The sequence below is a fragment of the Denticeps clupeoides genome, chromosome 2 (assembly GCF_900700375.1).
Source record: "Denticeps clupeoides chromosome 2, fDenClu1.1, whole genome shotgun sequence".
NCBI classification, from domain to species: Eukaryota; Metazoa; Chordata; class Actinopteri; order Clupeiformes; family Denticipitidae; genus Denticeps; species Denticeps clupeoides.
Window position 1 is genome coordinate 34,551,723 of NC_041708.1, and position 25,476 is coordinate 34,577,198.

Here is a 25,476-nt window from a genome sequence, read left to right on the forward strand (position 1 = left end):
TCGATCTGCTCTCACCTCGAGGGGGGTCCTTTCTTTATGGAGATCCCCCCTGTTCTTTTGGCATGTGAAGAAGCCACCGTCTGGCCCCTTCACAGAAGCCTGCCGCTATTCGCCTGGGACAGAGCCCAAATAAATCCCTTAACGTGTCGGTGTTTGCATGCTCGCTTACTGGGTTACAAGATGCTTAACTCACCAGGGGCAAAAGGAACGGTAGGCAGCCATACAGACCTACCGGTGGTAAAATGCTCCTGGGGCTGCAGGCATATGGGTTACTATACTCAGACATGGATGATGAAACCTGGCCTGAAATCAATGAAAGCAAAAAAAAAAAACAACACAGCGCTGGTGCTGTTAGGTTCTGCATTCCCTGCAGATTTGCCTCCTTCAAGTAAGGTTGGCGGAGCTCCAGCGCCGAAGCTGTATGGACATAACCTCAGATGGAAGAACAGGGTAAAACTGCGGCGCTTTTAAAATTACGGTAGCCACACGCGAGCTCGATCACAGAGCCCGCATGTCCGCGGGGGAAAAGTTCACGCAACCGAGGTGAAACAAAAAGAGGCTCGAGTGGCTTCATGGTATGCAGAAAATGGGGTGTAAATATCGCGGAGGGCCATAAAAATAATAACGGAACAGGCTTTCCCCAACCACAAGAATGTCAACCGCCGCCTGGGGGAATTTCACACGTGGAGTTAAAAGCCTGCGTGAAGGCACGGGGCATTAGCACTTTTTGGTCGGCTCTCCTTCACCGTGCCTTGGTCTCCTGTCTGGGTCTGTAATTGGAGGCCGGCAACACCTGCTTTAGCCGCCTCAGACACTGCTGAGTCTGTTCTTTTCGGGAAGAAACAAACGTGGCTGGTTTTTTTTTTGCTGTTCACCTACCTGGATCAGTGAGAGGTCTTCCAAACGTAGCCTGAAGAGATGATTTCTGAAAAGACAAGAAGGTGTGATTTAGAGACGCGCAGCTGCTGTCTGTGCGCTCATCCTTCCAACTTTTACTGCTGGGATCAGACCTTGTGTGTTAAAATCGCCAAAAAAAACCCCACCTGGGCTCCCTTTCAGAACAGAAAGAGAAATGTTGAGAAAAACGATATTTTACAAGTAAAAGCTGCAAAGGAGAACGGATGTTTTTTTAATGATCTGATATTTTGCCCTGGGGCTGTTCTGGCGTCTGAAGGAGAACACGGCAAACCTGGCTGCTTGCCTTTACTTTTAATGAACAATTATTCAGCCTTGCCTTAGGCCACTGTGTCAAAGCGCAAAACCAATTGGACAGAGCAAAATATTTAAGATGTAAATGATCAGATATTAGAGATGACATTAGATCACAGATCATTTTTCTCTTTAAAGGTGATAAGCGAATGTTTTGTATGTTCTTGAAGCTCACATTCAGTCTAAAGGTTAATATATCTACATCAAACCTACGTTACAATCACAGTTATGTCACTACAATGAGTTAAGCAAACTCTATTTTGGGTTGCTAATTGTCAAGTCTATATTTAAACAGTTGAGAAGTAGAGAAACGCATGTTTATGTCTGTGCAGTAGCAAAAGAACAATGGCGGGTCAAACTCCTTCCAGGACCCCACCTTGAAATGTGGTGAAGTTGAACCGGTCTGGACATACCAGACTACAACAGGCCACTCATTAAAGCTGTGACTTGTGTAGTCATGATGCACACTTTGATTATGGGACAAACAGATGTATTGGATAAAGTGTAGATTTCAAATAAAAGCATGTATCAGCTTTAATAGATCCAGCCACATCTTCATCTGTTCAACCATAAATGTACGCACTAATTAAACCCATCCATACAAGGTCATCTTCAGTAATTTATCCTCTCATGAAAATGGTCATTGTTAAATATTAAACTTTGCTAATAACATTACATTGATGAATTATCACTTAATCATCAGTATAGCAATGAACATAAACATACGCTTCCACTAAACAATTACTTCACTGTTTCAAAGGTACAAGCTGCACCTTACTTTCTCCTTGAAAACAGACATAGTCATCAAATAAATGCATTCACCTCAGGGTCATGGGTTAACGCATGATTGCCTTCCATTCAACTGATGAAACCCTTTTTTTCACGAATACTTTTGCAGTAGCGTGATGTTGGGCAGCAAGTGGGCAACGTGTTAGAAAAGTGCCGACATCAGCAGGCATTACAGAGGGGCTGCGACTGTCGGTAAAGCTCTGACTCTGTGACCTTGATAAACATCAGCATTAGATGCACCAGAGGGCCTCCACATGGTCCATTAGGGCTGGCTGGCATTAGACAGAAGGGTGGGGGCGGGGGGTGGGGGGGCGGTGGAGGGAAACCCATCCACTCCAGGGCCTTCCAGCAACTCACTGCACTGTACTGTGCACACCACTGATTGTCCATCCAGAGGACAATATTCTCAAAAGTCCCTCGTGATATTTGAGCCCGCAATGCTCCAAAGGCCAACCGCTGACATAGAAGAGCATCTGTTACACTGCGCAATTCTGGAAATTATTTCTGTACATTATTATGTAAATTATTTAGCACCTCTTGCTGTTAGATGCAGCGGGGATTTCTGGATGCATTTACACCACAGGCCTCCATGCTCGGGCTCAGTGTTTCGGCTAGCATCCCAATTTTCCAGGCCAACAGTTATTATCTCCTTGTCAAAAGTGACCCAGATGTGATTCTTGTGCCTATATGAATTATTCATGGAGCCGTGTATTAAAAATAACCAGGAAACTATTTCAAATAAAAGACTGCTTTGACTGCCATTGAACTGGACTGGTATTTAAAATGTTTATTGTTCATATAGACAGGCTTTAGTGATGCTTATATCTAATATTTTTAACGTGACTCTTGAAATGAGTTTCAGCTCCAGCATGAGCATTAGCAACAGATCTTACTGCCAGTGCCCTCCATATTGATTAGGCATTAAGCATTAAGTTAGCTCTAAGCTCCAACTTGGACAGAAAGTGGTGCCATGGACGGGTCATTCCACATACACACAAACAGTTACGTATCAGATTTAGCACCAATGGTCCAAAAGGGGGCTGAAAATAACACATCTCTTTCACACAGTCAGAAATGCAGTCATCTGCAGTTGTGTTTCCATCAGCCTCCAAATTACATTAAGTGAAATTTTGAATAGAAGAGGAAAACACACATATTTTACAAGAATACAATGAGGTGCTCTTTCGGGACCTTGTCATTACAAAACATATGGATCTTTGACTCAACCAGCTCATCAAAAGTTGAGCAAATCATCCCAGAGTTCTTCTGTGAAATCGCAGACGATCACTTTCCTCATACAAGACTGCTCGCATGAATAAGTGTCTTGAATTTTCATAATAACTAAATAACAAGTTGCTATTGCCTCACACACGTTGGTGTTCATTTCCTGAGGCCTTTTGAGCGTTCATTGACAACTAAGGCCATTACAGAAAGAAGAAGGGCCATCAGTGTGCAACCTTCAGCAAAACAGAAGTGCACTCAAGTAAAAAATGTTAAGCAATGCAAATGAAATTAGAATGAAATTAGATGCATAGTCAGCGTGAGAACAAAACCGTGACCTATCCATTACATAAACCACACAGTACAGCATGCAGCACCTTTACAAATACCACGGTATTATCAATCATGCAAAACAAAATCTGGTCTGCTTAGAATTGATGAATTGATGATAATATTTTTATTTTGTATGTATGTATATATATACACACACACACACACATACACACACCCGCACACACACACACACACACACACACACACAACATGTTCCGAAAGGAGCTTCCCCAAAAGGCTCTGTTGAGCAAGGATGAAGTGAGGGTCAAAACTTTGTGAACCGGTGCGTGAGCCGATACTTTAAGAACAACGTTTCTCAACGTACAAATGCAAGGAATCTAGGGATTTCATCATCTACTGAATATGGGAAGTTGCTGATCAAAAGAAAGATTCAGAGAATCTGGAAAAATCTCTCAACGTAAGCGGCAAGGCCGAGTGGTATTCCACTAAAAACCAACATCATTCTGTAAGTACGTTGTTAACATATAAATTATTATCTGTGAACAGTGTTCCTTCAACATCTCATCAACATGTCCAAAAATAAATTGTTCTCCACAATAATTATAGAAATGTGTTGTGTTGCATGGTGATAAGTGTTTTTTTTTTTTATCGATGGGATTTAATCATTGGTGGAATCCAGATAATTTGTTTCATCAAACACACTTGCCAGCTTTTACACAGTATACAGAGAAACACTCCATTACCTGGCCCCCACAATCAGTTCGTTCTGCCCAGGGTCAAAGGTCAGCTGTGAATAATCCACTGTGCCCTCGGAGTTGAACCTGTAGATCCATGGTTCGATTTCTGCAAATTGTAGAAGAGAAAGCAAAGAGTGGTCAGTCACCCAAACACTCCCACACTACCAACACACACACACACACACACACACACACACACAGATACTTGAGAATTTAGGTGTATGATTTGAATGTCATGGTTTTTGTAGCACAAGACTGTGTTGGTCACAACCCCAACTGTCACCATGGCGCCAGTCCCATTAACCCCAAGTCACGGTATGAAGACCCAGACATGTCAAGACATGGTGTCCAGTTGCCTACCTACAAGTGTGTCATGTTATAAATGGTGATCGGTTTAGCTATGCCTATTCACCCTGACCTCGCCATTTCTCAAGGCAGGGCCCTTACTGAGATAAGAGGATAAAAGGTATTTCCCCACAAATGTTTAATAAAATCTTAATTATATTATATATTCATCAGTTTACTACATTATTAAATTAGGTGTCCATGTAAACATTAAAACCAAAAACAAGGTATGCTTGACCTGCCTTGTTTACAGCCTTATGGAGATGAGTTTCTTTTCATGACAGATTAGAATCTTTATTGCAATTCCAAGGGCCATCTGTGCATATGCATCCCAATTCAAATCCCTCCAAATGGGCTTTATGAAAAGACTTGTTTCAGGTTCGAAATTATTTCACTCCGTTAAAGCCTGCCAGCCTTCGGGCGTTATCTAGTGTGCCACAAACAAAAAAGCTTTGCCATTGTCTTTCGAAATGAGAAAATCCATAGGGACTGCTGTTAAATGCACACCGTGCTATATATTTTCCTGTTCATTAGCGACATCATTGGAGGCTGGATGTGGATGAGTCGGAAAACAGAAAGCACGCTCTGACGGGATTTCATTAGCGCCATTAGCTACGTTGCATAATGTGGACAACGGAAATAATTCCGCAGGCGGCTTTCGCGCCGGATAACAGAGGCACCCTTTAATTCCTCACACGGACAAAGTTCAATGCTCGCCCTAATACCCATGCCCGGGATGTTCTTCTCTAATAAAAGCGTCCGGAGCGTACACATGTAGCAGCGACTCCCATGAGGAGCACAGATTCAGTTACAGAACCTTCCCCCCATAAATCTTTCCTCGCCCAAGGGGAGAGGCCTCACTTCAATGAGAATGCAGGTTTAAAGCGGGAGACAGAGGTGCTCCGGGGATTTATTGTCTTTTCTCAAGCGAAGGACTCATAACAATTCATAAGAGCGCCAATGAGCATCCCAAGGCTTCGCCATACGAAAGCCCTGATTCGGTGAAATGTAACTGTGGGGTTGTGCAGCACTCGTGTCAACTAATGGCCACCTCTCAACAGGCTGTTATAGGTCTTCGGGGAGCACATTAACGGATAATTAACCCCACTTAACTATGTCGGTGTTAAAAAATGAGACAAAGAGGGGCATGGCAGGATTGCGTGGCTTTGTCATTTAGTCTCTGTCATTTTACCATAATACCATAATCATATTCCTCTTTCTATCCATTTGCAATCTGTTCCACCCAGAATCTGTCTCCTCAGGGGTCTGTTTTTGTCTCATATAAGGCGCAAAATAAATTGTCTACTAAAAATATCTGAAGGCAAAATGGAAGAAAGAAGACCAAAGATATGACCATGTGCCACCTGAACAAGTTCACACACTTTGTGTTGCTTCCTGCACATTTGCCCTTTTAAGTTAATAAACCAGGCATTACGGAGCCCTCCGACCAAAATTATATTGGAACGACAGCCCAAGGCAGCTGCTAAATCATGACAAACAAACCACTTCAGCACCACAAAATGAGTGCGCAATAAAACTCCAATCCATCCTGTCGTTTACAAGGAGATTGTTTAAAGAGAACGAAAAGATTTTACCCTGACCAAACAGCCAACTTCTGATGAACAATGACAAAGTAGACGTCATCTAGTCTTTGTAAAAAAATTACATTTTAATAAACAGCCATTCAATTCAATGTTTATTTATTTTTGCGAAGAACCTAGAAGGTTGCTGGTTCGAATCACCAAACCGCAAAAGGAGCCAGTGAGGTGCCACTGAGCAAAGTACCGTCCCCACACACTGCTCCCCGGGTCATGGCTGCCCACTGCTCACCAAGGGTGATGGTTAAATACAGAGGACACATTTCGTCCTGTCACCGTGTGCTGTGCTGCAGTGTTTCACAATGACAATCTGAATGTCATCACTTGAATGAATGGATGTCATCACTTCATTTACATTTACATTTACATTTACGGCATTTGGCAGACGCCCTTATCCAGAGCGACTTACAACGTGCTTTCAAGTTACCATCGATGAAGAGATCAATTCCGGTTCACTAGGACCCCAACTATGAATACATCTATTTAATTCACTCTGTTGTAGATTCTGTACACAAAGTTCGACAACAAGAAAATTACAATTTAATCTAAGTATTCTTTAAAGAGGAAGGTCTTGAGCTGTCGTTTGAAGGTGCTCAGTGACTGAGCTGTTCTGACCTCGAGGGGAAGTTCATTCCACCACCGAGGGGGCTTCACTCCACCGTCACTTTTATTGGGTATACGAGTCAGCCACAGCATTAAAACTACCGGCCTAAATTTCTTCCAATGAAACAACACTGATACATCATCCATCTTTATCCATTTTTATTAACCCATGTGTAGCATTTTAATGAATAAGTTGTGGTCTCCATATCTTTAACACACTGCCTATTTGCCCCATTTGCCCTTCCATACAATCTTTAAAAAGATGCAAAAAACAGAGGCATATGGTGGGCCAACAGATCAAAATGCAAAGACACAAACACAAATCGTTGTGTTAATGTGCATATAAAAACTGGCAGGTTAACAAATTCTGTAGTCAGTAGCCATTCTGTAGCCAAGAGGATTAACTCAGTCACACACAAATTCTGTGTTAATTTACTTACACCCGTAGTTCACTCACTACCATGAGCAAAACTGACAAGTTCTCTTTAAGGACAAAATCAGTCACAAACAAATCTCCAGCCATCAATAATGTTGTCAGAAAAATCTATGGGCAAGCCTGTGTAGCACCGCAAGGAGTAATCAGTCACCTTTCGTGCAGTCCTGCATTACACAGCTGTGATCACAGGTTCAAATCCCAGCTGCGCATTGCTCAGCTCTCTTGCTGTGCACCTTGTGGAACGTGATTAGCTGTTTCCCCAGGCTGTTTCCTACAGTGACTGCTGCTATCAGCAGGGTATATAGCCAAACAGTGGGAACCAGAAAATTCCCCGAGGTGCTACATTGCCAGCTGTTATTAAGCCCTTGAACTGGCCATTTATGCCACAATCACATTCCAAACCCGGGAACTCTAGTTTTGGGATCTAGATGAGTAGTGCATGGAGACAGAAATGAAGTTTCTATGCTGAAAGAAAATGTAGAGGTAAAGATTTGCTGGCCCCATCTTCCCTAACCACAAAGCCTCTTCTTATCTGCACACAAAGCTGAGGCAGCCCCTGCTTCTTGTTGATAAACCATAGGCAGCCCCGCCCCACGTCTGCAGTGGCTTCAGTTAAAAAAAAAAGAAACCCACTGCCATGACGGGGATGTCCTCACACGGCACACCCTGCTCCAGTGCAGCAAACAAAGATCCCACGCAAATCCTCCTACAGAATGGGCCAGCCACAACTGAACACAGTTGGCCATGCAAATGGACAAGAGTCCTCATGAAAACAGGATGGAGAGTCGTGAGAGTGCAGCCTGCCCTGGAGGAGAGTATATTTAACATGTTTATGGTCCTCCACACTGGGCACAGCCCAGCAGTGGTGCTCTCCCAGGCTTTTGAAGCCACACATAATCGCCACTTGTGGTCCATGGAGAAGTGGAAAAGGGCTTAGAAGCGTTTGGTCCATGTGGGGCAGAGAGCACACAAAAGCCCATGAGTCACGTCGCCTTTGTTTTATTGTAACTAGTAACACGTGGCCTCATCTGGCTAAAGACAGCCATGCATATGTCACATCAGGATTCAATGCAACGCATAAAGAACTGTTAAATCAGCATTGTAAAAAATGTAGAAATAATAACATCAACAACATTTATTTCTTATATAGCCCAAAATCACATACAGTATGTCTCAATGGGCTTTGACAGGCCATAATAAGAAATAATAACACGCCAAGAACAATGACTTGATGGATAGCTAATTCCTTGTACTAGTTTGTTTCCGTTTATTTATCTAAATCCATACAACATACCTTTTCAAATGCTGTGACACCAGTGAACATGCCCCATGCGTTTTTGTCAAATATAGGAAATGTGGAGTTGCGTTTTTATTTATAAATTATAATAGTTATAGTTTTATGCAATTATAGTTTTAGCCATCTGCAGTGGACTGTCGCCCCGTCCTGGGCTCCACAGGCCAGGACCCAGATCTGGATTAAGTTGTTATGGAGAGTGAGGGGGTATCAGCATGCATTGGATTTGGTTTGCCCTTTGGCTTTAATGACAGTGTCAATCAAGTTGCATGGACTCCACAAGGACAAAACCTGGTGATACATTTTGCCCCTACAAGCTTCAAAAAAGTGACACCTCGTTACTAAAATTTGACATTTTATTAGACGGTCACTGTCACAATTTTGAACCCCACTGTAATGAGGACACACCCTCACCACGAGAAATATAAAAACATACATTAGAGAGGGTATTAACTGCTTTGGCCCTGACTGCAACGCACGGCTTTCTTAAGTGCAGTGATCTGCAGTGATCAAGACGCGGACGTTTTCTACTTTATAATAGTCTGTGAGTATGTTTCCAATTGAACTTTACCGCCAGAAGAAATTAAAACCAAGTGAGGTGCAGTTTATATGCTAATATGACGGCGCAAGTTGCTATTCCAACAGCCAATGTGATCTGGGTTCCAGATGAAAGTGCCATAAAAAGCAGGAGAGCATAAAGCAACTTTAACAAGTCCTCGAGGAGCCGTTCACCTAAAAGCGGGGTGGGGGGGGGTGAATATCCATAAGTCCCAGGGCCGGTTTTGTTAGTGAAACGGTGTGGCTTATTAGGTATTGTGACATGGCAGCTGCTGGATATTCCAGTGTGTCCTCTCTCAGGAGTGTCCAGCTGGACACTCAGCCTCGGATGGACCAGAGCAGAGATGTGAGACGCTGCATGTTCGCCCCTCGGCGCAGTCGTCTGATCCAGAGGCTTTTTGCCAGACTGCCATTAAAGGCGCGCGCTCAGCGTGCATGTCTGATGAATGGCCTGCTCATTAACAGTGTCAGTGTGTCTATGAGTGGGCAGGCCGGATCTTAATGGAGCGCCTTTGTGAGTGCGAGCGATGGAGTGTGTGGGCATTGAGGAACACCTACGGTCGAACGCAGACGGCTCAGTGGCGTCTTGTTGGCCTGGTCAGGACAGAGTCTGTGTGTGTGTGTGTGTGTGTGGCGTCCTCGCGCTCAATAAATCTCAGAGTGGGGCAAATGCGACCAGCCATGTGCAAAGTCTGAACCTTCCCGGCGAGACTCGACCTTATGCTTCCACTCAATTACGCAGCGGAGTGGCGCTCCACCCCATCCCAGCCCTGTGGCTTTAACATTCAACTTGGCTATTAAACGACTTCTTGTTATTTAGCGATGAAATCTGCATTGATTGCAGTCTGTGCTTCCGGGGCAGCATTTTTAATAGGAGACAGACGCTCAAGGGAAGGTGAGGGGGAAACAAAATCTGGCTATGGTCCGGGTGCTGCGTGTGTTTTCTAAGAGAAAGACTTGCTATTAGTTTCAAGACCTTGAATGTAGAACACACACACACACACATGCCTTGCTGTTTGAACCATATTTGAATGATAATAATGATGCTTAGCATGAAATACCTAAAGATGAATGATTGTAAATGATTCAGGTTTAATGCAGAAGTAATTGTTTTTTTTTTTTCAAAATGTTGTATATATACATACATACATACATACATACATACATACATTATATAATATGTAGTGCTTTGGACGTGTTCTGGAATGTTGGTATTAGAAAACTGATGTGGAACTCCATTCTCATTTAAGTAGCAGCATACTCAGAAAATAAATTAAATTCTAAAAGTTATTTTTAATGACGGCAAATAAAATGCACACAGGACATTTCCGTCTCCATCTCTGGAACTTTAGCATGACTATTCAAAATCTGAAAACATCGGCTCTGACTGATATCATGATAAGTACCATTGACTGACAAGCCCGGTGCAAAAACTTGACAGGCATAGAAACTGTCACTGAGTGGGCTGGGACTTAGACCCATTTAGCATTGGGTTCCACTGTTGTACCCCATTGACACTTAACCTGTTTTTGAACCTCATGCTCCAGAAATGCAACGCGATCTGCTTTCTCTAAATCTCTCTCACACGCACACAAACCTGCACGAGAGATAAACGGGTGTTCATCTTTGAGGCAGGGGGAGTCCGGTGCCCAGGCAGACTCCCTGGCAGCTGTGCCCACTGGCAGCAGGATCAACAGGCCCTGCAGGAGGTGCAGGCGGCAGAACAGGGGGCGTCCCGCGCCTGGAGGAGCCATAGGGGGCCGGCTGGCACTGCTGACTTCTCCACAGGGCTGAGGTCAGAGCACTGGGCATCTGCAAACTAAACCTACAGGAGAGGAAGAGACGAACCGATGAGAAATTGCAACTGTTAGAAAATACATTTGATTCAAAAGGGGATCAACGGAGGACAAATTGTTAATGTTCATAAGAGAGGACTATAGGGTGGTAGTAGCCTAGTGGGTAACACACTCGCCTATGAACCAGAAGACCCAGGTTCTTACTACCTTACACTTAATACCATTGTGTCCCTGAGCAAGACACTTAACCCTGTGTCTCCAGGGGGGGGGACTGTCCCTGTAACTACTGATTGTAAGTCGCTCTGGATAAGGGCATCTGGTAAATGCTGTAAATGTAAATGTAAATGTAGGACTAACAGTAAAAAGGCGGAGACAGCGGTGAGAGTGCAGACAGCTGCTACAATCCTCACATTCGCCCCGTGACCATTAACCCCTGACCTCTGACCGTGAGCACATAGATCGGCCGGCCTCTACCCCGGCTGCACATTCCACCAGCAGCATGCTGGGAAACAGCAGCCCTTTACGAGCTCCAGCTCTAGCGCAAGCAGTAAAATGTGGAATTTATACATTTCGGTGTGTCATATTCACACAATCCGTCCTCAGCAGCCACGTCCTCACGTTTTTTTTTTTTTTTTTTTTTTTTGTGCTCAGAGGTTTTCCCCGCGCAGCACGGAGAGTTTCTAATGTAAAGCACCTGCTATCTTCTGGACCCTTTTGGTTCTGTGGAAATGTTGATCTTTCGCAGATGACAGGCCATTTTTCAGATCTCAGGAACAGTCACTGGGCCGGTGCCGTGTTCCGAGCGGAATTCATCAGCCAGCAAGCCAAGGCCAGCACGGCTCATTGGGTCCTGCATAATGCGATGCAGGTTCACGCTGCCCCGGCCAGACTGATGTTATCTGCTTCGGCTGGAGACTCCTATCTGTTCTGCGTATGGATACTGCAGCGGCAGCAGAAACAGAGCGCACTGCGGCTATTTATCATTTCAATAGTTATCAGCTGGGCATCAATGGCAGTTTCATGAATTATTGCCGTATTTATGAAATATTGTCATCGAGGCTCTGGTCAAAGTAATAACAGATTTTTTTCCCCCACATCTTAGAATATCCGAAGTTACCCGATGATACACAATGGCTCAGAAAGCACAGAAATAACATCTAACCAACTCTATATTTTAAGATTTGGCGGCATCCTTCTATTTCTTGAATTCATAACTCTGACTGATTTTCCGGGTTTGAACTGATGACACAACATTGAAATTGCGTGTCTAAAGTTGTGTAGGCCCGCCTCCCAATAGCACTTTGACCCCTGAAAGTGTCCTGTGGCATCTGACACCAAGCAGCAGATCCTATAAGTCACGTGAAATGCAAGTAGAGGTCTTCACAAACCAGAGTCACAAATACTTGATGGGACTGAGGTCACCCTTTCATGGCAGTGATATTCCACGATGGCAGTGGCCTCCGTTGCCTGCACCACACTTCAGGAAACGTTGGAGGAACGTGACAAGGGTTTTTTGCCCTGCCTCCAAATTCTCCAGATCTCGGTCCAATTGATTTTTCGGAGTGATATGCACAAGTTCGATCTATAGAGTGGCCTGACCTCTCAACTTACAGGACAAAAACTTACATTTCTGTGCCAGATATCACAGAACTCATCATAGGGTCCACGGTTCAGAGACATTTTGATGGCCTGAATGAAAGTGAAAGTAAAGTGATTGTCATTGTGATACACAGCACAGCGCACAGTGCACACAACGGAATGTGCGCTCTGCTTTTAACCATCACCCTTGGTGAGCAGTGGGCAGCCATGACAGGTGTCCAGAGGGCAGTGTGTGGGGACGATGCTTTGCTCAGTGGCACCTCAGTTGTATCTTGGTGGACTGGGATTCAACCTTCTGATTACGGGGCCGCGTCCTTAACCGCTTCCATAACTTCCATAATATTAGGCAGGTTGTTTTTATGTGTCGGGGCTGGTGTATCTGCACATCTGCATTACAGACACAAAGTATGTACATATGATGTTTAATAATCACACACAATGCACACATACAGGATTCAAATGTAATCAATATGGTGTCTTTACAACTGGAATCCAGATCAAATGGACATGCGTTTGCAGATGGATTACTGGAGACACCACAGGCTTAGACACACACACACACACACACACACTCACAAACAATCTGTAGAAAGGAGTAATCTGCCAGACAGACCCCTGGGGCCCTCCCAAGAAGTACACTATATCCATTTCCTGTGTATATGTACACACACACACACACACACACACACACACACACACACACATGCAGTGAGGCTGGAGGCATTTAGCTGGTGGTCTAACCGAGCGATGGAAACTATCACTAAAGCAGTGTGCATGTGTGTGTGTGTGTGTGTGTGTGTGTGTGTGTGTGTGTGTGCAGGTTGTTGCCGCTGACATTTCAGCGATTTCAGAATCGCTTCAAAACAGACAGGAAAAAGAAAAAAGTAGAAAATGCCAAGTTTCCTGATAGCTCCGATTTGACAGAAATTGCCATATTTGGCACTCGGTAAATAATAGCCACAGGGTACCGATAGAATTGTACCTTTAATTAATGTCCTGTACATGACAGCAACATTTAGAAAGCAGGAATCTGTCCCGTCACCGAACCCTCCAAAAAAATGAGAACCGCGGCCATTAAGCACCGCCATCCTGTCATCTGTCAGCCCAGAAAATAGATTCTGCGCATTTCTCAAACAAAGTCCTTCTTCTCCTTCATGAAACCATTCCTCAATTCCATCAAAGGGAGGAGGAAAGGGGACGTAGACACGCACGGGACGCAACGGATAAAGAAACAGCCCCTGGCTGGCAGCCGACACGGGGAGAAAGCGAGGAAGAAAGCGATGACAGACGGCCCAGCCACGACGGACCCAGTTGTTCATCAATAACAGAGAGTGTATCTGTGTGGGGATCAATTCCACTCCGCGCCCTGCTTTCTCCGAAGCAGGAAATGAAGGCCGCGGCGGACCCCGCAGGTGAGCGCGGGCTTGTGGCCTTTGATTAACGTTTTAAGCGGCGCGTTCTGTCACGATCGGGCTCTGCAGAGAAAGCCATCTGTCCAAACACACACTCGAGGCAGCGACTTGGATCACACCGCCAGCCGCAAGGCCAGAAAAAAGAAGAGTAGGGGGGGGGGGGGGGGGGGGGTCCGGCTGTCTGTCACATTATAACCAGATCCTACGCTGCAAGAGGAAATCCACTAAGCACCAGCCGCCCACGCCTACAGTGTCGCCCACACCCGGCCATCAAATGTGATTAAAGTGCCACTAATACAAACTGGCTCGGCCCCTGACGACTCCCACAATGCCACATCATCTCCTGGTCCCGTCTGCTTTTGCGGGTGCGCTAAGCGCTCGTGGCGCTGGCAGGAGAAATGTGCAGGATGCCTCGTTCGTTTCGCCACCGAGCACCACCGTACAGGCGGATGCATAATTAAACAGACGTCTCCGTCCCGCTCCGCCTTGCAGTCAAACGCAACCGCCCGACCACCCAATCCGCTGCTCGCCACCGATGAAAACAGCACCCCGAGCCTCTAAAGGTGCATTTTAGCACAATTTAAGTGCTATTTCACCATAATAAAACACCCACGTCAACATCAGTGTTCAGCTAGGGTGCCTTTGACAGATCGGGTTGAAAGGCATCTTCAGGAATACTGATGCTTCTGCCATGAAGAACACAAATGTAAATGTTTCAACTGAATTCCTGATTTATTTAAAAAATATGACTCTCTCCTGGCAAGTTCCTGATGGAACATAGATCATAGACATGGAATGTTAATATACGTACAGACAGGTGACCATCCAACTGTCAGAGCTGAGATGGAGCACAAGCGCAGGCCAACATGAAAACCAAAAACTTGACTTCAGAGTACAGCTGTAAAGCTGTAGAGCTCACGCTCCACGAATGACTTGTGATCAGGTTGTTAAGAGTTTGTGCTACACATATGGATGGACTCAGTGTTAATCGACTGAAGAAATGGACACCATGGCAGCAAAATGTCCTTCAATTTGTCAGAATTTCCAACAATGTTACTCTGATTAAACTATTGACTGCAAAAATATTCCATACCATACCATACCATACCATGCCATATCATACCATTCCATTCCATTCCATGCCATGCCATGCCATGCCATGCCATGCCATACCATACCATACCATACCATACCATATCATATCATATCATATCATATCATATCATATCATATCATACCATTCCATGCCATGCCATGCCATGCCATGCCATGCCATACCATACCATGCCATGCCATGCCATGCCATGCCATGCCATACCATATCATACCATATCATATCATATCATATCATATCATATCATATCATATCATATCATTCCATGCCATGCCATGCCATGCCATGCCATGCCATGCCATACCATACCATACCATGCCATGCCATGCCATGCCATCCCATACCATACCATACCATACCATACCATACCATACCATACTATACCACACCATACCATACCATACCATACCATATTTATTTATAAATCACTTTAACATAACAATGGAACTGACCAAAGTGTTGTACATTAAAAAAAAAGGGAAAAAAAAGTGCATTAAAAATGAAAGGAAAATAGAATAAAATAAGAGAGAACATGCATTAATTTGAATTAAACAAGGGGTCGAATAAAACAGAAAAGATTTCAGACAGCATAGTAAAACAGTTACGAAAGGACTGCCTGAGAAACCACATAAAATGCTGCATAAGAATATATATGCTGCAATAAGATGATTTAGTACTTTGGTAAATATTTCTGCAACACTGTATATAAATGTATTTAGAGTTTTTAGTTATAGGTTTTTGCACAATGCACCTTTAAACACTCAGAAAGGCATGCCAGGGATGGAAGAAAGACAGGTTTAGGATTCCAGGTCCGTCGAGCTTTGACAGGTGGATGGGGGATGTGACAGGTAGTGTTACTGACAACTATTCCATGAGCCATATCTGCCTTATGATGAAGGATGACAAGGGCAAATGGTTCTGGAACCGTCCAGTCATTCACTGATCCCTCAGTTTTCTAAATCCACTTGTCCATGGCTGAGGTCCAGAGCAAGAATAGCCAGCACACACACACACACACTCTCACACACACACACACAGGACACCAATGCATCTCAAGTGGTACCAGCACCCATCCTGTTGACTTTGAGACTCCAGATGCCATGTCAAAATTAGACAAAGGTGGCCATCTTTAGATAATTGGCAGAAGAAAAACCCAGATGCAATGCTCAGAGATGTTAACCAGAACGTACCATGCGCGGCATCACAGGTGCGGCATGCAAATTTCATCCCGTAAATATTTATTGTCTCTCAAAGAGGTAAAAAAAAACAACATATTTTCCACTAAAGGACTCCTCATCCTCTCGGTGATATTTCGTAGCCAGGAAGCTTACGCAGGGTTTCAGGTCTACTGCCTCCCAATCTGTTAAACCAACAGCGCTGCGGAGGAGAAACAAACATTACATCAGACAGGCGACAGGCAAAACACTGGCGCAGCTCGCAGATGAAAAAGGGAACTCTGGAGCGGAGATGAGGATCGGCGAGGATGGGGCGGAACTGATGATGCGCGTGGCTGGAGCCAGACTGAGGCCGAGCATTAGACGGCTGCAATTGCACGCTGCTTATGAAAACGCCGGGACAGTTCGCGCCGGGCGGAAGGCTTTGAAAGGGGGACTTTTGCGGCCGGCTTGCCACAGCCTTGGTCCGATTTAAATTTGGGACAGCACACCCAGCAATTTCGCCCGGTCACGCCCTGCCTTTCCCCCCCCGCCTCCCCATCCAGGCTTTATTTTTAACCCTGCGCCTCCGCTGTCTGGGTGATGGATGCAGGGCTAACTACCCCTTGCTCTGAAGACTGACACAAACCAGGACACTTTCCCAGCATTGTGGAGAGTGATTCAGGGCCATAGTTCCGTGACTCCACCTGGTCACGTGACCACCCAAGGTTACAGGAGGCGTGTCAACTGAAATATGCATGTTGAAGCTTTATTGCAATTTCAGCTGCATACGTGTTAGACAGTACATACTGAAACGAAACAACGTTTCTCCGGAACCTTCTACATGTTTAAACAATTAAACAAAGTTACATACTGACAAAAAGTGCACGTGTGACAGACAAACTGGGCTACATGAAGTGCAAACAGGCAGTGCAAGAGTAACATTTAACAGAAAATGTGTAGACAGCAATGAGACAGACAGCGCTAAACTAGTGAAATCATTAATAAAAGACAAATAGTGCAAATAATGCGGTGCAAAATGGTGCATTAATAGATCATATTACTCATATTGTCAGTTCAGAGAGGAGAGTGTCTGATGGCGTGTGGGATGAAGCAGTCTGGGCCCAAATGCTTTGGTACTTTTATCCACAAGATAAGAGTGCATGTGAGGGATGTGTAGAGTCCTTCACAATGCTGGTGGCTTTCCTGATGCAGCGTGTCTGGTAAATGTCCATTATCGAGGGAAGAGAGACTCCGATGATCTTCTCAGCTGTCCTCACTATTCACTGTAAATGCTGTAAAATGCTGTAAATGCTGTAAATGCTGTAAATGTAGGGCCTTGCGGTTTGATGTGGTTAAGTTCCCTAGCCAGACAGTGATGCAGCTGGTCAGAATGCTCTCAATAGTCCCTCTATAGAAGGTGGTGAGGATGGGCTTTCAGTGGGCTTCTCAGCCTCCGCAGGAAGTAGAAACGATGTTGGGGTTTCCTTGCTGTTGAGCTGGTATTGAGATCCAGAAGAGGTTCTCCTCTAGATGAACACAGTGGAACTTTCAGTTACAGATTGTTGACCGTGATGGTTGTTGAATGCTGAGGTCTGTGAACAGTATTCATGCGTATGTGTCCTTATTGTCCAGGTGGGTGAGGGTCAGATGCAGGGTGGTGGCAATGGAGCTTTTCGGACAAGCACTTCATCATGATGGGTGTAAGTGCAAGGTGGGTAGTCATTGAGATACGACACCGAAGACTTCTTCGGCATGGGAATGATGGTGGTGGCCTTGAGACACGTTGGATCAATGGCGGTGCTCAGCGAGATGTTGAAGATGTCAGTGAGAACATCTGCCAGCTGGTCTGCACATTCTCTGAGCAAACTTCAGGGGTTTTGTCTGGTCCAGGGATGTGGGATTTGTTTGAACAAAGTATGTGCACTTGACATACTGTATGTGCACTTCACGTAATGTTTTGGTTCAAGGCAGTGCATGATAAGTGGTATTAAAAAAAGTGAAAAACCTAGATTTTTTTTTTTTTTGCTGTTAGAAGTTATTCAGTACATTTCAAATAACAACTTAACCACAGTATGTCCAACTCAGCTTCCTCCAACTTTCATTTGACCTATATAATCACAGACCAAAACAACCGATAAAAATTTTTGCAAGTTTTACATTTGTTTAGACACATCTAAAGCCTGGAGAGGGAATTGTGGTGCATGAGCAGAGCACCAAGGAGGAGTACGAGTCGCTAAGGAGAAGCTTTCCAATCACAGTTTTTGGTTACATTGGTCCCACTTTACATGCAAATCCAACAAACACAGCAATCTGACTTTTTCTAACGTCGTGTAAAGCAGTGATTGTTAGCATCATAGATTGCTGGGTGGTTGCAGACCGTTTACAGAAACCCTGTGTCTCTTACAGGCATTGCTTTATTCCCATAACATATTAGCTATATGTTCCTTGCACAACTAGCCTTCATATTATATTTCCGTCCTTCAGGTGATGGTTATTTAGACTATCATCAGAGAAGAGACTGGAGATACCAGGTAAGTCATGTACTGCCACCTAGGAAGGTTATTCAGTGAGATGTAGCAATACACAAGACAAAGCGGCAGTAGGTCCACTACACTGTGTTTTTCAAATTGGTTTTCACTCCAGAACCAATGGTTTGTTACCAACACAACTGCATGGGAAGCACAGGACCATTTTATCAGAGCATAGAAGTATTGCAAATTTAATAAACATGGATTTGTGGGTGATTGAAGACAAAAAAACTTCGATTGCCATCTGGGCAGTAGATGAGATCCAGTGTAAGTTGGACGGAATGAAAAAAACAACAACACGTAAAATATTAGAGCAACAGCTGAGGTTAAAGTCTTACTTATCACACTGTGTTCCTGCTGCTTCCCAGAAAAAAAAAGATCTTGGCTTATAGAAAAAGTGTTTACTGAGACATATTTTTGTGTGTACAGGGCACATCTCCCACATCTACATTCAACACAAACACTAACAGCAGGACGTTCAGGGCTGAACGTTGATGCCATCTTCTGAGTCTTTTTTATTCTAGAATAAAGACGGAGGAAACAGCCACCAAATGAACGGCATCTCACACCTCTGGCAGGTCCCCCCAGCGCAGAATTGAAGAAGGGAGGTTTTGAGCCATTAGGACTACAGCTCATCCCTGAGCAAAAGACAAACCATGGTCTGAAACCATGCCCAAAAAAAGCCCTAAAACCCAATAACAACACAGCACATATTCCTCCGAGATCCTGAACTCTCGCTGGGCGAACGCCCCGGAGATAAAAAACCGCGAAGCCCCTTGAATTCTTCATAAACTCTCATCGAGCGGTGGACCATTAACCGTCCCGATTTTGCAGACGGCGTTAAGTAGTCTTTGGTGAGAAGCACGACAACTATTTTTCGTAATGAAATGTTGCTCAAAATTTCAGTGGCTTTCCAGATGAAAGGCATGGTTTTGCATGGTTTATGAAAGTGTATTAGATTTGGATGTATGGGGCATGTCACTTTTATAAGTGATGGGGCTCATATTAAAATTTGAATACGTCCAAAAGAACGAAAACAATGATCCATCGTTTTGCATTTCTTTACAGACTGATACATCTGTAATGTATGCTGTCCTTTCTTCAGAATTAAGGGCTTCTGTTCAATACCCCGGTCATGGACATGTATAAAGAACCTGATACCACTTTCATGTAGCTCCATAGAAAGACTGGAGATGAATGGTAGACGAATTCAGACTTTCACATTTCACTAATGTGACGCAGGCGTGATTTCATTGTGCAGTATGAGTCCTCCCATTAAAGAACATAAGATAGTATTTAACCCCTCCCTTCCATGGGCATACACACACACACACACACACACACACCTGGCAATAGGGAGATAAGAACCACAATGCCTTTTTCCAGAGAACGTTTGACATTTTTAGGAGTTTAATTACACGCTTGGCCAACGCAAGCAGTGTGACGCTATTCTGCAAATTACACTATCACTGTCCCCAGCTGAACACATGGCACGGTTGAGGCTAAGCACCCTGAAAATAACCCTGGAGTCAACATGCAGACGTAATGTTCCTTTGTGAATGGGCCCGGGAGGCCACACAGCTATGCCATTAACAGAGCTATTAAGCGCCTTTTCACCTCAGAATTAAAAAGTTAGCACACTAAAATGTAAAGGTAAATGAATACTGTTACATTTCTTTACGTGGGTTAGCCATTCACATGTGTGCTGGGTCCTAATCACCCACATGTGATGTCTGTTAGGTAGGGGTGATTAGAATCCTTTATTTGTAAGTCTCTCCCGTACTCCCATCTGCCGCTGTGTGGTTTGCAGTTGCCTGTTGGTATCGCGCTGTTAATTTTCTTTCGTTAAACCATCACTTATTTCACAATGTTAGGCTTTTGAGCCTCTCCCTTCTGACCCCGACGTGGCATGACGGCAATGCCGGTGGCGATTAATTAAGCACCGAAGACTGAGCGACAGTGTAAATCTGTCTGAGCCCATGGAACATATATAACTGATATTCCAAACGATTAAAGTCAAAACCAACCAGCTCCACTTTTCATAGAAAAGGCATCAAGAACAAGGAGCCTGAAGAACAGCCACCTCCCTGCTCCTTGGCACGTGCCCTTCATGCAGTCTTAAGACATGTGAAGGGTGGGACGATGAGTAGTTATTTGGCTCCAGTGGAACCAATTAATGTTAGCTGTGCGGGGTTGTAATTTGTCCCATAAAGACGTGCCGGAGGACAGAGCCAGACAGAGAGGCAATGGACGAGAGAAGCTGTGTTAATGGCAAGATGGAGGGGGGAGGGCAGCTTGTGTGATGCTCACATTTGTGGGCACCAGACATTTGCGCTGGTTCCACACCTCAACCATGCCTGGAAATAGCTAGAGCAGGCAGGGGTCACAAACCACAAACCCTGGTCCTCATCTCTACTTGTTTCGACCTAGTTCTTGAGTTGAATCAGGTGTGGTGGGACATGGAAAGCTCTAAGCCATGCAAATCCACGGCCTGAGAGAGCAGGGTCTCTGACCGACACTTGCCTTTTGCATTAATGCAACGATTCAATGCTCTAGCATGCTCTTTGAATTAACCCCCACCCCCCCCCCCCCCCCCCCCCCCCAAACACACACACACACACACACACACACACTCACTCAACAACATCTAGAGTAAATCTTGCACCAGACCGTACTCGGCTTTGTTTCACCGCTGACATTGACAGAGCTCTGAGAGTAGCCCAGAACAATGTCCACAATGCCTCCTCCTCCTCTGGGTCATCCTTAAGGTGAGGCGGTTTGTAATTTGTAGGTTACTCAGTAAACCACATCTCTTCATATGGGGGTTTCAGCTCCCTGTTAATGTCTTTTTTTTTCCTTCTCCCTCGTCGTTCATCCCTCAGATGTTCACGAGGTTGGATTTGCCTTTTAAAACACTGCTTAATAAGCTTGTTTATGACCCAGAAGGGAAGTAAATATATATCTTTGAAATTCAACACATTAAAGGAGGCATACCAATTAAGGTATTACGGAACATAAGTAATTATCCCGCTCTGGTAAAATCTGGTCTTCTCCCGGAAGACTTGGTTCTAGAAGCTGCATAAGCTTCCTCTCATGCTCAACCAGAGGCTGGAGAGTCTTCAGATGGTTGCCCTAAATTAGGAATAGGACAGTATGTATTGTATTTTTCTCGGTATGATTCCTTCCATGATCTGGTGTTCTCAGTACAATACAATCACAATTTCGGAAGTGTCAGATGGTTAGAAAACGCCTGCTGTGCCGTTGCTTGGTCTCAGTTCCTCCTTACTGGCTTTCTTATCAGGCCTCTGCACTTCTGTGAAGTTTTGTCTGCTAAAATGATGATAGTATAATTATAAACATATCTCCATCAATCAGGTTCCAGCCATGTGCTGTGGCATTCAGCAAATGATAATATGAGAGGCAGAATAAATCATTAGAACCAACATTATTCTCAAATAGAGAAATGGTGGATCAGAGAGACAAAGTACAGACATGGTAACATACTGCAAATCTACATCCTCTGGTATGTAGACAGGCAACTCCGATTTGCTTGACATTTACTAAGTAAGAATCTTCAATGTTTGCATTATTGTAATGTTTAAGATGAGCGTTCATTTTGCAGTAAATGACATCTGTTTCTTGTCCTCTCGCCCTTCCACACTCTTCTGTAAAAGTGAATCCCAAATAAGTATTTATTTTTTTATTTGATACAAACTTTGTCCTCGTAATGAGACAGTTCAATATGAATAGTCATATTGTATAACACAGGCATTTTTTAAATTGGCATTAAGCTTGTTCGCTAAACGCAATTTTGACATTTAGGGTGGGGCTGAGAAGCACAGATCCCTTTTGAAGGTAAACTACAAATGAAAAAAACTAGCATGACATCACCTTAACATCTTCAAAGATGCTGTGAGCTCAGCGCAAAAAGCAAAGGCCGCTGATTAGTGGCGGTCCGAGGTAAGTAAGCGCAGAGCTGCTCGGCCATATCTCACGTTCACCTGCTATTACGGTGGGGGAGAGGCCGGGCCAATGAAGACGAAGAGCCTGTGAGAGTCTCCAGGCAGCACTATCTCATGATACGGTGACCCAGAGATGTCAGCGGATAAGAGCCCCCCTCAGTCACACAGCTGCCAGAGCTTCCCCGTGAAGTAAGGATGATCTACAGTCACTGTTGTGCGCTTCTGATCTTTAATTCTGGGCGGAACGCGGCCTTTTTCCATCGGTCCTGGTAACGGCATTAATTGCGCTGTGCTCTTCACTCATTCTTCCAGGACTGGGGAACGCCGGAGAGAAAATGAGAGCGCACGGGAGCAGTTAGTCAAGTCTCCGTTCCTGCTGGAGCTCATAGCGCCTGATCAAATCCCATTTCATAAGCCTTCTTCGCTTACTAACAGTCCGACTCCCCTTTGTTAGGTTTCACAATCCTGCAAAACCCAATAATCATGGCGTCTGGGAAGACAATCCCTGTAATGTACTGTACTGAAGGAGAATGTGGGGTTCAAGACACATGCGGTACAGAATGTGCACATCTGACAAGATCCTGGCTACAAAACATTCCTAGAACTGAAAAGAATGCACGCAGTGTTGCGAATTCTGGCAGTGTGCCTATAGATTTTACTAAAATAAAAAGATATTACTATCATAGTCCTGCTATTAGCAACTGTTCGTATTTAGAAGAGTCCTAAGCAGCATGAAACCTGACTCCATGTCTGATATCAGTATTATAATAAACCGAAACACCCATAGGCTCAAATACACCCATGTAACAGAATATTGTGTATTGTGAACTGGCCAGGTGTAGCTTTTATTGCAGGAATAATCCACGGTTTCATAAAATATTTTCTAATTCAGGTTTATAAAAAGGCCATCAGAAGTCCAGTCTATGTACGCTAAGGAGGCTTCCCAAATATGCTAATTATAGTCTAAGGACAGGCCTATTAGAGAGCTGCTAGTGTTAATTTATCTCTGATATATTCACTTTAAATCTTCGGTTTCCAAATATTTGGATTGGGAGGGGCTCGGCCATGATTTCCTAAGGAGGGGTGACAGCTCTATAATTATTTGGCGAGTGCCCGGCGTTCTGAATAAGAGGGGAACATAAACCAGGTGTGAGTCCCTGAAGGCTTTACTGTCTAAATAAACCACCGGGGAGCTCTGCAGGTCCGGCGCCGGGGGCAGCCCGCCAACCGCGGCCGTCCATCACGTCTCCGCGCCACCTCGGGAGCGCCGCTACGCCACTCTCATACCAAGATCAACATGGCAGTGGGTTTGAGTATTCACACCGCTGTACGCGCCTACCGACCCCCATCAGCTCTTCCTTTGTGTTCGCATCAAAGCCGTCCTATTTAGCACCCCCCCATTTTCATCAGCAGTGCTTTATGCCGCCGGCTCATGCTTTCCCACCAACGCAAACGCGCCACAGACCAGCTGTGCAGTCCACTTACCTAATTGTTAGTCATTGACCCCCCCCCGGTTAACCTCCAGTCTCATCTTTTAAAAAAAAAAATCCCTGGCTTTTTTGATGTGGACCATTTATGCCTAAGCCCAACCGGGCGGTCCGTCCGCGGCCCCTTTTTCAAAGGCCTCCTTTGACCGAGCATCTTTAACGTCTCTGTTTATTCTCGGTGAGTGGCCGTGCGTTTGGGCCTGCGGTGGTTTTTTTTTTTTTTTTCGAGGAGCCTGTTGTGTTTATAGCAGCTGTGTTATTGCGCCAAAGTTGCGATGGAGAGGGTCATCAACCTCTGTTTAAACGAAACCTCACATCCTCATTTACATGAAATAACAGCACTTGCAGTAACAAATGCCGCATTTATGGGTAGTCATCACATTTTATGTGGCTGGTGCTGAAATTGCTGCATTCAAGTAGATCACTGGGACAAAGTGGAAGAAAAGGCCCAAATATGGCCATGCTGATCACAAGGCTAATTCAAGATCCTTCAAGTCAAGTGGGACTTTATTGTTTTGCCTTCCATCACCAAGTATACAGTGGACTAAGATAACGTTGAGCCAGGACAGGAACAGTGGATGTAGAAGTGCTGAACCATTAAAGCGAAAGCATTAGAATAAAATAGAACTATAGCAGCAAAAGGAGTAATAAAGTGACTGGTGCCAGTCGAAGAGCTGTTTATGGTTCTGGTCATTAAAATTTAGCTTGTGTGGTGAGAGGCGTGCTGTTGAGTCCTTCTTTCAGCATAATACATCCAGGGCCGCAACTATTGTGCACGCTGAACATGGGAGACATTGACTTTCGCTTGACTCACACCACCAGACCGACGTTGTGATGTCCGTGGATTTCAAAGTTTATATTTCAGTCATTTTCATATGAGATCTTTCATGGGATCTGATTCGTGACCATGTGACATGAATACAAAAAGATTGAAATTTATGTTGTAGTTTTTTTTACTTTACACATGCAGCACAAAAAAAATGTAATTTAATAGTCATAATTAAAATGAGTCAAACGGTTAATCAGGATCATATAAATGGACTAGGGTCATTCATGACACATTGAGTAACAGATTCATATTTTGAGGTATGGTAAAATGCACACCTAAACTAGAGTTATATTAGGAGAGGATCCGTTAACGCACTCACACCCATTTTTGGAAGGACTGAGGTTCTGTGTAAGCCAACCTGTTCCCTAATGGTAACTGTCAGAGAGAGTGACACTCGGCAAGCAGCGGCTCCTCGTTCCGCACAGGGCCAGGAGATCACAGTGAGGCCGAATCCTAAAAGAATCATATTATGTACAGAATCCTGCAGCACAAAAATATATCAATATTT

General features: G+C 44.4%; 1 protein-coding gene across 3 annotated transcripts in view; it reads right to left on the reverse strand.

Annotated features, from left to right (window-relative positions):
* Positions 1 to 25,476, reverse strand: part of LOC114766327 (semaphorin-5A-like) — a 100,980-nt gene that overhangs the window by 65,781 nt on the left and 9,723 nt on the right. For all 3 annotated transcript variants that reach the window (XR_003742780.1, XR_003742779.1, XM_028957044.1), the window contains exons 2-4: positions 10,682 to 10,909; positions 4,257 to 4,356; positions 880 to 925 (exon numbers count right to left, since the gene is read on the reverse strand). Coding sequence is in view for 1 of the 3 variants with exons in the window: in XM_028957044.1 (XP_028812877.1) it covers positions 880 to 925; positions 4,257 to 4,356; positions 10,682 to 10,838 (303 nt within the window). In the remaining 2 variants the exon portion in view is untranslated. The remainder of the gene's footprint in view (positions 1 to 879; positions 926 to 4,256; positions 4,357 to 10,681; positions 10,910 to 25,476) is intronic.